The following is a 16675-nucleotide window of genomic DNA, read 5'->3' on the forward strand; positions in this document are numbered from 1 at the left end:
GCTAGAATTTGGATGAAGAGGGCACCATGCAACAACAAAGGTAGCGAATATAGGGTTCATAGATTCAGGATCAGAAAGGAACATCCTGAAATGGAAGTAATGCAAGAGAGAAGTAATGCAAGAGAGTGAAAGTAGCTGAAGAAATTCAATTAGTGAAAACATCTTAGATGGTTCGATCTGGGAAACAGTTTACTATTGTCAATCTAATGATCCTTCCCCAAGAAAATCCAAGACCTTCACTTCACAAAAACAGGGAAACGTTGCTCCTAATCCTAATGATACTATGCGGCATAAAGTACCAAGACTTTAAAGTCCCAAGACTTTAAAGTCACATAAGGGTGATCGTAACATTTTGCTAGCAGATATTATCTGCTTTGGCCCGTTACGTATCGGCGTCAGCCACACGGTTTTAAAATGCGTCTACACTAGAGAGAGGTTTCCATTCCTCTCTCCAATTGATATGAGATCTCATAGTCTACTCCTCTTAGGAGCCTAGTGTCCTCGCTGGCACACCGCTCAATGTTTGTCTCTATACCATTATGGATGGTCGTTACGACGATGATACTCTTTGCCAAGTTTTTGATATCAATGAGATCTACTGTCCATTTGGATGTCCTCCCACGAAAAAATTTCATACCGTCTCAAGCTTGGAGCAAAGCGAAGGATATAAGCAAGGAGAGGAAGTAAGGGTTACACATAACCCATTTCGATTTGTGGTTAACTTCCTCTAGAGAAATTTCCTTTGCTGAGTATGAAATTGAAAGCTTAACATAGAAATAGCTAATATTATAAATAATTTTATTTTTGATTCAACAGATGTAGTTTACCGGTAAAAATTGATTTCCCCTCGTAGTTTTAAACTACTATGATTATTGAAAGAAAATTAGGAATTTACTAGTTTAGTAGTTACACAGAAAGAAGAGTTGGGCAAAATTTGGATATGTTTTGGAGAATTTTATAATTTGCTTTTGAATATTAGTAGCAAATGATCATTAAGTTCTCCCTCAATTTCTGGTTCCTGTCACATCCTCTTTAATAAAGTTACTTTCTTTGACCATCATTGGGCTTCAAAAACAGTCCCTAATTCCCGGATATGTGTATATGTGTGTATTTTATATTCGGAGTAATTATTTTCAAGGACAATTGCTTTTCTAAAAGAAATTTGAATGACCTGCTTTGTTCAAATAGATGTCCAAAGTTAGTAGAGACCCTTAGTATTATTATCTATGTATGAGCATCACATAAATAAAGATTGAGGACATGATGAAGAAGTGATAGACTACTTTTTCTATTTATTATTATTATTATTTTTTTGTATGGAAATATGACATGCACATCCTAGTTCCCTTTGTTTCTATAAGAAAAGAGACCGACTTAAGATGTTATTAGGTGAGATTCAAATTCCTCCCTATGGTTTTAAACATTGTAAAAGCAAAATAAAATTTAGAATCTGAAAAGTAGTCTGCAAAGAAACTTACAATCTCTGTGTTCTCTGAAATCGTGTTCTCTGAAATCATTTAGATTAATACCCATCGATTCACAGATTCACATTTGAATAGAAAGTTAGGTAAGCATTAAGGAAAAAAAAAATTTCTTAAAAATTTATCATGACTTAGATTATAGTTTAAATTTTCTTCCAATGATTTGTTGGACTAAAAAAATTGGATGGATAAATTCAAAAGAAAAAGTTTATTAATTGACCAAATTAAATATGCTAGTATTACAATATAATATATAATAATGCGATATCAAAAAGAAAAAGAACCATTCTAATGTGGTGGGCTGGTTCTCTACATATAAATTCTTTTCTCTTATTTTAATCTAATTTATTAGAATATTTTCTCTTATTATATTTTGTTTCTCTACGTATCATTATAACTTTGAATAAATACAAATAAAGAGAACAGAATCAATAATCATCCTAATTAAACAGATAATTATAACTTTGAATAAATACAAATAAAGAGAACAGAATCAATAATCATCCTAATTAAACAGAAAAAAAGACAGAAAAAAAGAAGAAGTGAAAAATTGATCAACCATTAACCTCAGAACCAAAAATCATCAGAAACTTGCACGGTCTCTTCTAATCTAAAGTTTCTTCAAATCTCGCAATCTGCCATGGAAGACAGAAATGAAACGCCTTGTATTTATTTCTTCCTTGTACGTAATTGTAATTTCCTTCTCAGTTCATATGATGCACTTAGTATTCATTATGACGGGAAATTATGAACATTTTCAGGATGAAGAAAGCAGGAGGATTTCTCCTAAAATAGAATCACTAATTCTCCACTCACCCGACCTATATATATATATATATATATACACACACACTCAAAAGTGAAGGAAGAAAAACAATAACCACAAATATACAATCTCGTGTAAATTCATGCTTGTAGTGTTCATACCTTCAGTTGTTTTGTGTGATCTCAACTGTTGTGTGTGAAAATTATGTGGATGTGATTATACTGTAAATTTTGTCTGAAATCGAGGAGGGGGCATTTAATCGAAAAGCAGTTGGTATTTAATCTAATTGGAAGACGAAAATTTAGGAACTATCAATCTGGAAGATGATACTCACGCCGCAATGATGTTAGTACTCAATTTGATGAAGTTGATTTGGAAGATAATTTACCGGTCCGCTCTCCGGTGTGCCTGACAAGAAGAATATGAACCGAATTCATACTTCATTTATTTTGAAAAGGAGGACAGAAGAAGATGAGCGAATCAAATGCAGGAGGTAAGTGGAAAATTTATAGAGCCAATTGGAGAGAGTTATAACCACTTGTGTTCTAATGCTTACCAAATTACTTCACTAGCATCACAAGATTTGGAGAAGATGAAGAAAATATATTTTTTCTAAAAAGCAACAGAATTGAAGGAAACTACATTTTCGATGAGAAAAAGAATATAAACTTACAGAGAGGAGGACGAACCAAATTAAAAGCTGAATGCAAACGAAGCTATTTTGTGTTCTTTCAGAATAAAATTTGTGCGTTTCATCAATTCAACCACAAACAGATCCAAATCTGCGATTGGATGTAAATTCTAGATCGTTGTGTTCGCATCAGCCGCACTTATCTGTATGGGAAGAAGTAGGACCTCCTCTTTCCCGCTTCTTTCACCGCTCTGTAACGAGCGGTGTGCGAAGGAAAGGATGTGGATCCAGAATTCGAACTAGTAGATGATGTTACGCTTATGCCTGATCCACTACCTTCATTTACCTTCGATACATTTCCAGGTTGATCATTCTTCTTAATGCTCGTCTTCCTCATCATGACTGCATCTTCTCCTTCATTGTGTCGTCGACTGTAATTGTATAGCAGGTCCCTTAATTTCCATCTGTTGGATGATCCTGTAGAGATTCTTTTATTGCTCCTTCCAGGCGATGTTTTCTCTGTGTTTGGAGACCAGACGCAGTACGTTTCTGATGAAACGCTTCCAAGATTGTCCGCTTCAGACGAGGAGAGCGACGTCGTGTTACGCTCCTCTTCGTTCATCAACTTCCTCAACGGGGAACGGCGCACAGCTGGCTTCGTCTTCGGATTCTCCGATCCCGTGTCTACACGCGAAGCGTTATCTAGCAGTAAGTTCGTGTTGAATACCGGATAGACCGGCTTAATCTGGCCATTGTAGAAGATCTCATGAGCAGAGCTCGTAGACGCGTCTGGTTCCCTGCAAAGGACAGCAAACTCGAATTCATCATCATCACCGCCATTTTCACCACAGTCATCAATCGTAACTCCTTCCGCTGATTCCCGCGCATGGCCAATGGACAAATTTTCTCGGAAACGGTAAACCGAACCCTGAGCCTCCCAGCCGTAATTATCATCATCTACAAACGGTTCTTCTCCAACTTCTCTAACTACTCTGGCCGCAATTTCAGCGAGGCTACTACTACCCGAAGAATAGCTGCTAAAAGTTGGAGAAAGCGATAGATACGTAGGACCTTTTTCAGCCTCCATCGCCTGAAAACTCACAATCGCGATTCTTACAGCTTCACAGAGAGAGAGAGAGAGAGAGAGAGAGAGAGAAACAGAAAAAGCAAGCGGTGTGAAAATGGCGGAAAGTGAAGGAAACGAACGCTTTAAAGGAAGGTTTATAGGTGAAACTCAAAATGGAGAAGGCGGCAGAGCGTCTGAATAAAACGATTGAACGAACGAACGAACCTCTTTACAACTGACGCGCTTTAGTTACAACTGACGGAGACGGGCAGCTTGCCTTTATTCGAAGTAACACGTGTCGCTCCAAGCTTGTTCACACGTGCAACGGATATGGAGTCAACGCGCAGCGCCTTGCGCCCTCTTTGAAATTTGAACAAAATTGCGGGCTTTAAAAGTGGACCGTGACGTTATCACATTGGCCCACTGGGCTGGGCCCACTTAACTTTCTTTTTTTCTTTTTCTTTTTCTTTTTCTTTTTCTTGCTTTGGAAATATCAAAAGAATAGACCAGCTTGTAACACCAAAATAAGAACTCCTCTCATTTTAAATATATTTTTTTTAATGGAGATTATTGACTTCATATAATGAATAATTTAATTCTTTTGGTAAACAATTAGTTTAGGTAAAAAAAGGAAAATAATGATGGTTAATTATGAGGGTAAGGAAGGAATTGAAACCAAAATCTTCCACCATTTGTGATTGTATTATTTTATTCGTTAAGGTTTGTTTTAAATTAGTACAAGTTAGACCCTCTCATTATTATTATTATTATTATTATTATTTATATTGACATTTGAAAGTATTATAAATTAAGATGCTTATTGTAATACCATATGAATAATGCAACATACAGGGAAAAGAAAAATATATTCATTTGACCATAGAATTTCTAGTAATGTTAGGATAATTCCTAATTTGGTTGTTAGGAGCATAAAAAATTAAACAAGAGAATCATTATCTAAAAACCCCCTAATATTTTATCAAATTTGTAAGCAAACACGTAAACCATATTCATTCCTAGGCTATAGATTAGCAAGAGCTTTCCCATTGAGCGATTCTGATCTTTATTATATATATATATATATATATATATATATATAGGAAGTGCTGAGAGGATGACTTGTGAAACAGATAGGGTTGACCAATCAAAGATGATGAAATAGGTGGTTTTCCTGTGCATATGGTGGCGCCCTTCATACTATTTTGTGAAGATTGTTCTAAAAGCTCTCATGCGCACAGCAAGATGCTAATAAAATGGCAAACCAAACTCCAAAACTAATGTACTGTAATTAATAAATCATAAAATCATCGAAAAATGGATGCTCAAATGGGGCATTTACAAGTATACGTATAAACAGAGAGAACACAGAGAGAAAGAAAAGCTGACTGTACAAGATATTGGGTGCTCAAATGGGGCAGTGAATAAGTAAGATCCTTCATCACAACCATGCTCCCCAGCCTGGAAACATGTGGCACAAACGATCGGGGTCGATAGCATCCTGTATAAGCTGTTGGACCTATTGTTTTGGGGGGGAGGGGGTCAAAGATATTACTATAGTGTCAAAATCTAAAAAAGGTGCAATAGAACAAGCTTTCTTCCTTCAATCTCATCATAAACGAACTTGGAATGTGAAGAAACACACTCTAAGTTCATGCATTGTGGATGAAGAAAAATAGGAAGTTACCTGCCCATGCACACTTCTCATTTCGCCATCTTCATATCCATCTAGTTTTTGTTTGACTCGCAACAATGCACGTGCAGCATCTTTATTCCCTTCGTATTCATCTTCTGAGCCTTCTAGACTAGTCTCCAGGTCATCATCAGTTTCCTATCGAGATATATATATAGGTAAGCATCTGTTCAATAAACATAAAAATGCTGCACCATCCAATGATGAAATTGAGTAAAAGCTGTACCACTTTTGTTGAAGGTATTCTACACTGTACCCCTTTCAACTCTAATTGCTATCATTTTAGATTAATAAGGTCCTAAATGTTGGATGATGGAAGTCCCACATCGGCTAATTTAGGGAATGATCATGGGTTTATAAGTGAGGAATACTAACTCCATTGGTATGAGGCCTTTTGGGGAAGCCCAAAGCAAAGCCATGAGAGCTTATGCTCAAAGTGGACAATATCATACCATTGTGGAGAGTCGTGTTCGTCTAACATGGTATCAGAGCCATGCCCTAAACTTAGTCGTGCCAATAGATTGGTAAATCCTCAAATTCTCAAATATCGAACAAAGAACTCCTAAAGAAAAAGGAGCCAAGCCCCTCCTCGAAGGCAGTAAAAAATGACTAAGACTCCAAAGGAGTCAAGCCTCGATTAAGGGGAGGCGCACTTTGTTCGAGGGGAGGTGTTGGATGATGGAAGTCCCACATCGGCTAATTTAGGGAATGATCATGGGTTTATAAGTGAGGAATACTAACTCCATTGGTATGAGGCCTTTTGGGGAAGCCCAAAGCAAAGCCATGAGAGCTTATGCTCAAAGTGGACAATATCATACCATTGTGGAGAGTCGTGTTCGTCTAACACTAAAATCTCTTAACCATTTGTCCAACATGAATTTGGGGAGTGTCTGCATCCCACACATATTTTACATTCTACAACAGTATCCTAAGGTCTAGCAATTCACATACTACCTTTTGACGCTGCAATGCCTTCAGAGGGGATAAAGCCCATTTATACAGCGGATCATGGATGAAAACCTGCAAGGAATTGANTAAAAAAAAAAAAAAAAAAAAAAAAAAACACAAGTGTTGAATAGTAATCATTTTTTCTAAGGGAACGTGAGTAATACTTCAACGATGGTTAGCAGTGCCTCTTTATTGGTCCGCATAACGGAGAGAGTTTCCTCACAACATCTTCTGAAAACCCCTTCCACTCCATTAACACCCATACCATCAATCACATCTCTTGTAAGCCTGAATGGAACCTAAGATAATTGATTGAAGCAACAAACAAAGAATGATGATCATACTATATGTCAGTTCTGATGGTACAAAAAAAAAAAAAAAAAAAAAATGAAGGATAAATTTTAGTAGTGTAACAGACCCTTTCCGGTGTCTTAAGCATCAAGCCTTGTTCAAAGGCAACTCCCAGATCAATATGAACAACTTCAGCCGTAACTTGATCAATCAAAATGTTCATGGAATGTCGATCTCCTAAGCCAACAATATAACCAACCTGAAGCATTGAATTTTTTTCAGTTTTGCAACCAAATTAGTATGAACTTACTCCTGAGGAACATCATTTAAAATCACAAGTCAAATATAATGTTTAACTAAACCCTCCCTATAACTTCAACCAATATTTATGAAGATGAAATTGAGGGCACTTATTTTTCTTTGGCATCAAGCTGAGGATTACTTTGAAGAAGGTTCATAAATCTTTTTTTCCTGTTTACTTACTACATCTACTTGTTTTGGTTACATCAAAAGATTCAAAACAATTTGGTCAAAGTTAATGTTAGGCCTCCCATTACAAATACATAGGTCAGGACAAGTAGAAATGGGCGGATTATTTAGTGTTTCTATTTTGTTTTGCGTTTTCTCTGTTGGGTTGGTTCTTTCTTTATATAAGAAAACCTGGCTTTTAAATACTAATCATGTCAGAGCAATTGCTCACCATTGAACTAGCAGCCACACTTCGAGTGTAAGCAAGCCTCTTCTCAAACCAATCAGCTGGTTGTAAGAACCTCTCCAGAAAAAAGTAATGCATGGCGGGCCTGTATGAGTTATATCAGTTTCAAATATCGGATAAAATGCAGCATCCACGGTTTCTACTCATAAAAAAAATAAAAAAATAAAAATAAAAAATCAAACCTGAAATTCTCANGAAAGAAAAAGAGCAAAGCTAAACTAGACAGAATGAGACACAGAAGACACCAAAAGGTGATAGGGAAGTATGTAAAGCCTCCACCAGAGATGGAAAATTCAACCACAACAATTAGTACAGAACCTATTTTGAAAACTAGTTAACTTAAGTAGAGCCTACTCTTAAATTCATTTCATTTTTAACATCTTCATGTATTTTTTCTTCTCTAATTTTTTCTGGAAGGATGTCTTCATGTTCTTCTCCTTTTATTTTATTTTATTTTTTGTTCAAATGGTCTTGTTATTATGTAAAACATCCAACATCCTTCTTGATTGGTGCTATTGTATGTTCACCCACATGTATTATATTTTTCTCTGCGTTGAGTCCATTTACTCCTAAATACAATATATACTCTTTGCCCTATGAACTCAAACTCGAAATGGTGTCGAGGCGATTCGAGTTCAGAAAAAGTAACCCGAAATTTGAAGTACTCTGTTTTACGATTTAGCTTTACCGTGGACAATTTTGAGATGAAATCCCTTCAAATGGAACGAGAACTCCGATCCAATTTTTTCTTTTTTTTTTTTTGTTCTTTTTTTCTCTCTTCTCCTAATAGAAGAATTAGATGAAAATAAAGAAGTAACAAAATAGAGATCATCTCCAGTATAGACCGAGACAATCAAATCAACGTTTTGTTATTTTAGAGTTGATTGCATCATAGCACAGGGTGTTTTTGAACAATCCTTAATCTAGAAAATAAAGAATGTTAATGTGGTAGATGTGTAGTATTCACAGGGCCGCTAACCACCTTAGTCACCTTTGTCATTATGGGGTTTTACAAGGAAGTAATTAATTAGAGCAGAACAATGTCTAAACACATCTGAAGATTACCTATGCAATGATGTTCTACACTAGGAGTTTTTGTCACTTAAAGATCGTAGAACGAGACAGAGAACATACAGCAGAATAAAAATATTAAAGAGAAAATGAGATGAGTGCTATGACATAAATAAAAGGAACAAGCATAGAGTACTTGCTTTTGCCATGTAATCTCTGCATTCAAGAAATGACCAATCTCCTATTCTGTAGCGACCATGAGCTCCTCCATTTCTGGTGCTGAAAAGTTTTGAGGATCTAATTACTTAAAGAACCAATCCCACGAATGAGTAAACACCACTGGAATTTACTAACCTCCCGATAAGATATTCTCCCAGAGGAATAGTTCCATCCACCCATTCAAGAACACCAGCACTTGGAGTAAAGGGAACGACCTAATTGATAAATAAAATTAATAAAAAATTATTGGATTATTTACATGTTGAAGAAAATATATTACACTTCTATATGATTCCACATTGCACATTTTCACAACAAATTCAAAATTTTGTGAGATCAATTTACTATTATGTTAACATAGTTGAAAGTAACAAAGAAACATAGCCTATTGGCAAGTTACAATCCATTGTTCATCTAGGCAGATAAAACAAAGCTAATTTTGTCCATTTGAGCATAGTTAAGCTAATTAAGACATTGTATCATTGACTAAATGTCAGAAGTTTGAATCCCAACTCTCCTTTGTTGTTGAACTCAAAAAAAGAAAAAAATCTTTAATGAGGTGGGATTAAAAAAGACACATTGGGCAGATGATAAGCAAAATCAATTATACAATTTAAATGTCACACTCCCAAATCTAAACTTGGAGCCTTAATGAAAACATTCTTCCACCTTGACATGTAATAAGATCTAAGATTGTGCTAAACATTGGGCACTTGGAGATATGAGCTGAGCTGTTAAGAATGAGAATAACATGAGCAGATGGACACGGAAATGGCCAGAACGGAAAAGATGCCAATATAATATAAGATGACTCATATGCCAATTTGAGTAGTCGGGTTGCTAAAAGGTCAATTTCAATGAAAGAAAAGTAAGAATCTAAAGCATAAGAGTTTAAGACATAACATTTCAGACCAATTAATTATATGAGAGAAAAAGAAACGGAAATAGTTTTAATTAAACTTCTATGCCAAAAGGAATTTCAACTTCATCTTTTTAGAGGGATACCTTGTATGTCCGTATTCCTAGTCTCCGTCTTTTTGTGTCTCGATGATTCTGCAGAAACGTGTTAACTAATCCAAAAAATTGTTCCATAACCTGCAAATGATCAAAAGTTTTTGACTTCCATGGCAAGACATTTATGCCCAAACACAATAAATACACCTGATAAAAAATTTAATTAATTTAATTTTTAAAATTTTCCCTTCTTTCCTTTTTTTTTCTTTTCTTCCTCTTTTAGATAAAAAAAAAACTTTCATGGAAAGAAAAAAAAGAAAAAGTAACCTAACAAAAGAATACACAGGTAACAATACAAAAGATAAAAAGAGTATACGAGTGACTTAACTCTTTATCTTAGGCATTGATGTAACCATTAGACATATATAATTCGATTCGTTAAATGCTTTTTGATTGCTTTTCTTCCATTCATGATTTTATGTGCTTATTGCTTATAATCTTTTGGCTATAGATTATTTGAATAATTGGTACAAGTTTATGCTTGATAAAAGATGATTTAGACTAGAATTTAATTGCATTGTTGAAAGTTGTTTCGACATGTCAATGATTACGATTCCTTTAGAGGTTGCAAAGAGAAGAATTCTTAATGTCTTGTATATTATTAAAAGCTAAATACAGATGTCAGTTTTATAATCTTACATGAGTTACATGCAAGTCCATTATTTCATATTTGACATACGATTTATTTGCATGATCAATGTTCATTGTTTAATATGGTTGAGTCATTGTTCTCTTGAGTGAAATCAATTTCCTAAGATATTCTCTCCAGATTTATTTCCATATTTTATTTTCAATTAATCTTAGATTCCATCATTCGATTTCTTTCTCTAAATAAAATTGGGTGATTGTATTTGTGATATTTAAGTTAGTACCCCAATTCTGAGGGTGATACTCGTACACTCAATCATGATCTGTATACATTGTAATTAAGCAAAAGAAGCTTGTAAACACTCAAAGCATGAAAATTAGTTCAGAAACTACCACCATGGAATATGCAGAGTTAATTTTTTCTAATTTTACTCAGTTCAGAAATTATCAGCGTGTAATATGCCAGGTTTATGTTTTTAATAAAATTTTATGAAAATGTGGGTTAAATTCTTACAGCATCCTGTCGCAAATCATCATTTCCTGATTTTGCAAGTTGCCGGTATATGTGGCCATCAGAACCTTCACATTCAATCACTTTTGGAGCGTTTATGCCATTCATTATCCTGCATAATTTTTTTTTAAAAATTACTCGATGAATTTTTCCAGATACCACAAAGAACTTCTAAACTAAAACTAGGTCTTAAGAAGGAAAGAATAACAAACACATACTTGATGGTATCAGCCAAGCCTTTAAAATATGGAAAGGAGCCTTCCTGATACTGACAACTTCGGTCAACTGGAAAGGTAGCCGTTACGACAGGTACCTGATAGCAAAATACAAGGTGGAAGAGAAGTTAAAACATTCTACCATGAAGAAAACAAGATAATGACCTTTAATTTATATACACAGATGTCAAAGAAGAAAAAATATGGACGTTCCCAGGTGCTTTCCAAAGATGAGAACATTAGTTCATTAGATAACTCTTTTTTTTTTTTTTTCATTTCAAGAATACAAGACATCAATTTATGAATTGGAAATTAATTTTGATGCCATAACATAGAACTGGATTCATCATTACAGCCTCAAAGGAAAGAATTGCTATTTCATGATTCTTCATTCAATACCAAATTTAGGAAATGAAAAACAATATTTATACTTGACTCTTTCCTCTAGGAAAGACTTGGTCTTACCGGGAAAATTGAGTTATCGATGTGGAATTTCTGGCTATCATGTTACCAAAATTCACAGCCAATTTCTTGGAAATAAAAAATATATAAAAACAAATGTATAGAGAACAGGCAAGGCCTGAATGTCTTCAAATAGATCAAAGTTTACCAGATAAACTATATTAAATAAAATCTCTCTGATTTCCAGGAAAAATAATTAGATTACTGATACGATCAAAGAACATTCCTTTAAACATGCATCTTGAATCATGAATTGAATTACGAATATTAACCAAAAACCCTAACCTAATAAATGGAGAGAGAAAAACCTACAAGTTCCAGTGGCCGAAGACTACGCAGTTCTCTTGGAAGTATCATCCTTTTATTAGTATCCTGCCGTGCAATTTGGGGAAAAAAACAATCAAACTTTCACAAAAAGTCGAAGATAATATTACACTAGTTCGTCTAGCTTAGTTGGTAAAGCGCAAGGCTTTTAACCTTGTGGTCGTAGGTTTGAGCCCCACGGTGGGTGAATTTTAAAAAGTCAAAGATAATATTGAAAAGAAAACTAACTAGGACTTCCCAGGGTGGAAAGAAACATAATTGCAAATTCTTTTCACGACTGACCTCTCTCCTTGTCTCCAATTCTGCAAGCTTGATATAAATTTCCACCATTTGCTTGACCTATGTTAGTAGGTTTAGTTTATATATGCATACACGTGAAATTTCAACATAACCATATATTAAAGAAAAAATCAAAGTTTTATGAAATACTTGTTTAATCAGAGCTCCATGGTAGGATGTTAACTCCTTTAATAGATATTCCGCTGCAAGTTTTTTGTCCATATCCACAATAAATGAGTTTCTGCTGCGTTGTTTATCTTTGACACGATCACCGTTTGCCAGAGCAAGAAGCTGCAAAAATCAGTTGAAAAAAATGTCTAAAAAGCAAAGTGAAAGTATAACATTGACAGAAAAATTTAGTCAAATACCTGATGTATTGTGTGGTACGGATGGTCTATAGCCATTTTTTTCACGAGAGAAACCAACGCTACCTGCACAATTGGAAGGTCTCGTCAAAATAAACCCATACATCAAATGCCAATAGAAACTTACTACTGCCTTAAGAACCTGAAAATTATTTGTGCCTTGACCATCCTTCGAGCAGCCCATTCTTGAAGCAATCTGGTAAACTAGAGGTATAAATTTATACGATTGAACCTACAAGATTTTAAAATTATATTAGACACTTATTTTCTTTTCTTAAAATATGACATGAATTTTTTTAACAAGAAACAAAACTTTTCATCAGTGTTTGACCAGTTAAAAAGAGTACAAAAGTGCCAACTCTACAAAGTATAGACAGAAAAATAAAAGGAAACAAACGAAAATTAAAATAAGAGTAGAAAAAGTCCTACAAAAATGGCTTCCAGTTTGAAACTTTGAACAAATATCAGAGAATGAATAGCCTTAAAAGACTTGAGATAAAGAACACCACGAGAAGCTTTGATCTTGATGAGTTCGAAACAATCTTTTTAATCAAGGAGCTATCTTCAAGATCTTTGGTTTCCTTCAAACCAAATATTCGAGGGGCCGTTTGTTCAGACGGGATCCAAGATTTCCATGAAATGGGCATTTGGATTACTACGTTTGTTTTGCAGAAATATAGTAACACCTAGGTATTTTGAGATGCTCAGATATCTTAGGATGCCTATAAAGAAGGCATCTAACTAATTTTGGATGTCCTTTTGAATCATGGGTTTTTAAGATTCCCATACCTCTAGTGACATTTAGCCCTTCATTTTTTTTATACGATCTGCTTTCATCATTTTTCTTTATTTCACATTTAATTTTGTATTTAGTAATAAATTAATGTATTTATGCACAAATAAACAATCCTATGTAATTAATTATATTTATATTTTACATTTAACTATATTGAATATTTTATAAAAGTCTGAAACTGATATTAATTAATTTGTTCCCCAAAATAACAAATAAGATTAGTATAAACTAAATTGATATAAAAATAAAACATTAAAATTAATAAATATAAAATATATAAATTTAAATTGTACTAAACTAACATGTAGGTTACCTAGAGATTAGTAAGGGCATTATTGGTATAACAAATAATATTAAGACATTCTCATACACAAATCTTGCAAAACACACAGTTATCAAATATCCTCATACATTCTTATAAATTATTCTTTATAAACAGACACAATTATAAAAACTCCAAACATCTAAAGATTCAGTTATCTAGATTCCCAACTAACAAACAAACAAACAAAACAGCCCATAAGAGAATTGCCATTCATGCATTGTTCCAAAGGATTTTTGCTTTTGATGGGAAAAAAGGGTATGACATTAGTTAAATTCTCAACATAACAAGAAAAACTTTTTTTAATTAGTTGCAGCTTATGTGTCAGCAATTGTGCTCCGCATAAAAACAACGTGAAAAGTATACTGAACAAAAAAATTGTTGACATACCTCAGCAATTGTGCTTCGCATGTTATTTATGACATTTTGCCTAGAAGAAAGACTGAACCATAGTGAAACTAGCCGAAACACCTGGAACCAGTGTATCTCATTAACGGAGAAAATTGACCAATCATCAGAAAACTTCAGTTAGCCTATTGACTTTGCCTTGAATGGGGAACTGGACAATTAGTACATACCACTCTCACGTCATATTTGTCTCCAACCTCCAAGCATCGTTTATATCCTTCTAATGCTAGGCTAAGAAAATTGTCTCGGTCATCCTGATACATAAATTGCAGGAAATAAACAGCAGCCTTTGATGAAGTTGCATGTAAAAACAAAGAGTCTAAAGCTCCATAGAAACATGAAGACGTGAAGCATGGATTCTATTTTGGATACATGTCCTGAGTCTGCAACATGCCCCTTGACACTTTTACTATACATAGAAAGGCTTGACCATCCGATTACATAGCAAACTACTGCTTAATCTACTCTAAGAGGCTCATCAGCCATTTAGTGTCCCAAGATGAGTGTCAATATTGTATTAGTGTATAATTTATTTCAATTTTAGCAGTAACGGATGGGCTGGACATGCTGATATGAACGAATAAATGAGCATGAGCAAAAAAAGTTAAAAAATACTAAATATAGAAACATTAGATAAAAGATAAAACAATTATTGGTCACTTAGATAAACAATATTTCGTTTACAAAAAGAAGAAACGGTCCCCAAACTGTATGAAATCTTTAACACATTCCTTTGATCTTCTCAACTCCCTGGGTGGTTTGGTGGAGTCCCCTTAAAAGTTTTTGTTGGCCTTAAAAGTTTTCAGTGGACTGTTTTTGGTTTTTGTGTGGTTTCTCAAGCTCTTCCATGCTCTAGTGTTTGGTTTTATTTTTTCTTTTTTAGTTTAGGTGGTTTGGTGGTGTTCTTAGGCTCTGGTTGTTTAGTCTTTTTTGTGTTTATCATCTATTTTTGCCATTTCCTTTGGTGTCTTCTTCGGATTTTCGTTTTTGTTCTTCTTTCAGGTTGCTTACTTTGTCCAGGTTGATATCCTTGAGCATTAGTCTTGTAGTATTTACTCGATGAAAAGTTTCATTTTTTATTAAAAAAATATTTTAACACATACAAACACACACACACACACATACATACATACATATATATATATATATATATATATATGTTGTCAATAGATATAAAGAGAGTAATAATGACAATTTTTGGAATGCTTAATGTATTTCATGTCTACAGATATTGAATTATCAGTTAAAATATTTGTCCTTGTCCATGCTCCAAAAATGGACAAAAGCACAAATCAACATACCTGCAATTTGAAAATTGTACAACAGGTTTCTGATTGCATTAGAGTAATATTTCAGATGGTCAAATCACAAATTGAACGTAAAGTATGAAAGCAAAGCTTAACTAGAATACTTTTCAACAATGGAGAGTCAAAAATACCTGCAATTTGTCGGCCTCTTCCCGGTCCATGGAAAGTTGTTTTTGTAATTCTTGTATTTTTACTGTTAAATCAGTCTTCTCACCCTATATCAAAGTGCAGATAAAAAAGGAATAAAATAGTTGTATTCAGATAGTATATAAAAAAAGAAAAAGAAGGAAATACATGGTCTTATAATATTAGGTAAAAATCCCAATGCATGAAAAATAAAATAAAATGAACAATAAATTGTTACAGCTAACATAAATATTTTCCACTAATATATATTGAGAACAAACCAATAAAGGTAATATATCTCCTCATATATATACAACAATATAAAGTTAAAATGTTTAGTACCTTGAGGTTAGTTTGATAATAATTTATTTTTTAGTTTCTACTTTTAAATATTACTGGTTTTCTATTCTGATTTTTTAAATCTTCGTATAACTTGAAAAAAGAATGTTTCCCAACATCTATTTTTCACTGATGAAATTTGACAGAGATTCAAGTATATTTTAAAAAGTGATAACTAAAAACACTTCAAGTTTTTATTTAGGATTTCTTGACAAGACTTCATAGAAACAAAATTATTATGAAAGAAGGCTTCCCACCCCAACGCCCAAAAAATAGAAAAAGCCAAACTTTGATGGTCATCGTGTTAATACTATTTACTGACTGCACAAAGTGAAATGACTAAATAACACAAAATGTAATATAGTCGGGTGGGCAAATAGTTTTGAGAAGGAGAAAAACAAGAGATGAACCTTTGTTGAACTTTTCAGTCGTCGAATGAGTGCTTCCAACTCCATTGTCTGTATGGTCATAAGATATTGGTTCAAAATGATAATTAATTGTTCATTACAAATCCCCTTGACGTTTGATTCCATACTTTTCTTGAGTAAGTACCTTATGCTTCCTCAAACGCATTGCTGCTTGCCATTCATTAGAGTTGAGCCTTTCCTCGTAACTCCTAAACAAAGCATCTGCATAGTGTGCAAGATGAAAATGAGTCTGGCTCTGTCTCCCAACCGACTTCTTATTTAGGGACTCTTGACCTTCAGCAAGGGAAACTGCAGGTTTTAGGTACTTCTCTAAAATAGTTCTTGAACTGCATTTGGGGCCAGACACACAAATAGCTTACAGTTAAAAACAGAT

The 16675-nt window shown here is 34.0% G+C and overlaps 2 protein-coding genes across 4 annotated transcripts in view; both read right to left on the reverse strand.

The window, feature by feature from the left end:
- Positions 1–1901: 1901 nt before the first annotated feature.
- Positions 1902–4362, reverse strand: LOC111793692. Of its 3 annotated transcripts, none has more exons than XR_002814965.1 (2): positions 2937–4360; positions 1902–2655 (listed from the first exon to the last, which is right to left on the reverse strand). XR_002814965.1 is itself a non-coding variant. In XM_023675694.1 (2 exons), exons 1-2 carry the CDS (start codon positions 3963–3965, stop codon positions 2594–2596), a joined length of 813 nt encoding a protein of 270 aa, XP_023531462.1. In that variant the 5' UTR covers positions 3966–4362; the 3' UTR covers positions 1902–2593. The 3 variants fall into 3 exon arrangements, 2 of the variants coding, with proteins under 2 accessions (XP_023531462.1, XP_023531463.1); XM_023675694.1 differs by having other exon boundaries at positions 3215–4362; XM_023675695.1 differs by having other exon boundaries at positions 3225–4359.
- Positions 4363–5193: 831 nt separating this feature from the next.
- LOC111793694 (serine/threonine-protein kinase ATM) overlaps positions 5194–16675 on the reverse strand; it is a 58257-nt gene continuing 46775 nt past the window's right edge. The window contains exons 58-79 of the mRNA XM_023675697.1: positions 16427–16628; positions 16285–16332; positions 15541–15624; positions 14273–14356; positions 14085–14165; positions 12719–12808; positions 12580–12642; positions 12362–12502; positions 12215–12271; positions 11921–11980; positions 11150–11244; positions 10935–11043; positions 9824–9913; positions 8954–9033; positions 8800–8878; positions 7987–8025; positions 7574–7681; positions 7001–7132; positions 6747–6881; positions 6589–6654; positions 5629–5772; positions 5194–5460 (exon numbers count right to left, since the gene is read on the reverse strand). Coding sequence (XP_023531465.1) covers positions 5383–5460; positions 5629–5772; positions 6589–6654; positions 6747–6881; positions 7001–7132; positions 7574–7681; positions 7987–8025; positions 8800–8878; positions 8954–9033; positions 9824–9913; positions 10935–11043; positions 11150–11244; positions 11921–11980; positions 12215–12271; positions 12362–12502; positions 12580–12642; positions 12719–12808; positions 14085–14165; positions 14273–14356; positions 15541–15624; positions 16285–16332; positions 16427–16628 — 2065 coding nt within the window. The 3' untranslated portion in view covers positions 5194–5382. The remainder of the gene's footprint in view (positions 5461–5628; positions 5773–6588; positions 6655–6746; positions 6882–7000; positions 7133–7573; positions 7682–7986; positions 8026–8799; positions 8879–8953; positions 9034–9823; positions 9914–10934; positions 11044–11149; positions 11245–11920; positions 11981–12214; positions 12272–12361; positions 12503–12579; positions 12643–12718; positions 12809–14084; positions 14166–14272; positions 14357–15540; positions 15625–16284; positions 16333–16426; positions 16629–16675) is intronic.

The sequence above is a fragment of the Cucurbita pepo genome, chromosome LG04, assembly GCF_002806865.2.
Source record: "Cucurbita pepo subsp. pepo cultivar mu-cu-16 chromosome LG04, ASM280686v2, whole genome shotgun sequence".
NCBI lineage: Eukaryota > Viridiplantae > Streptophyta > Magnoliopsida > Cucurbitales > Cucurbitaceae > Cucurbita > Cucurbita pepo.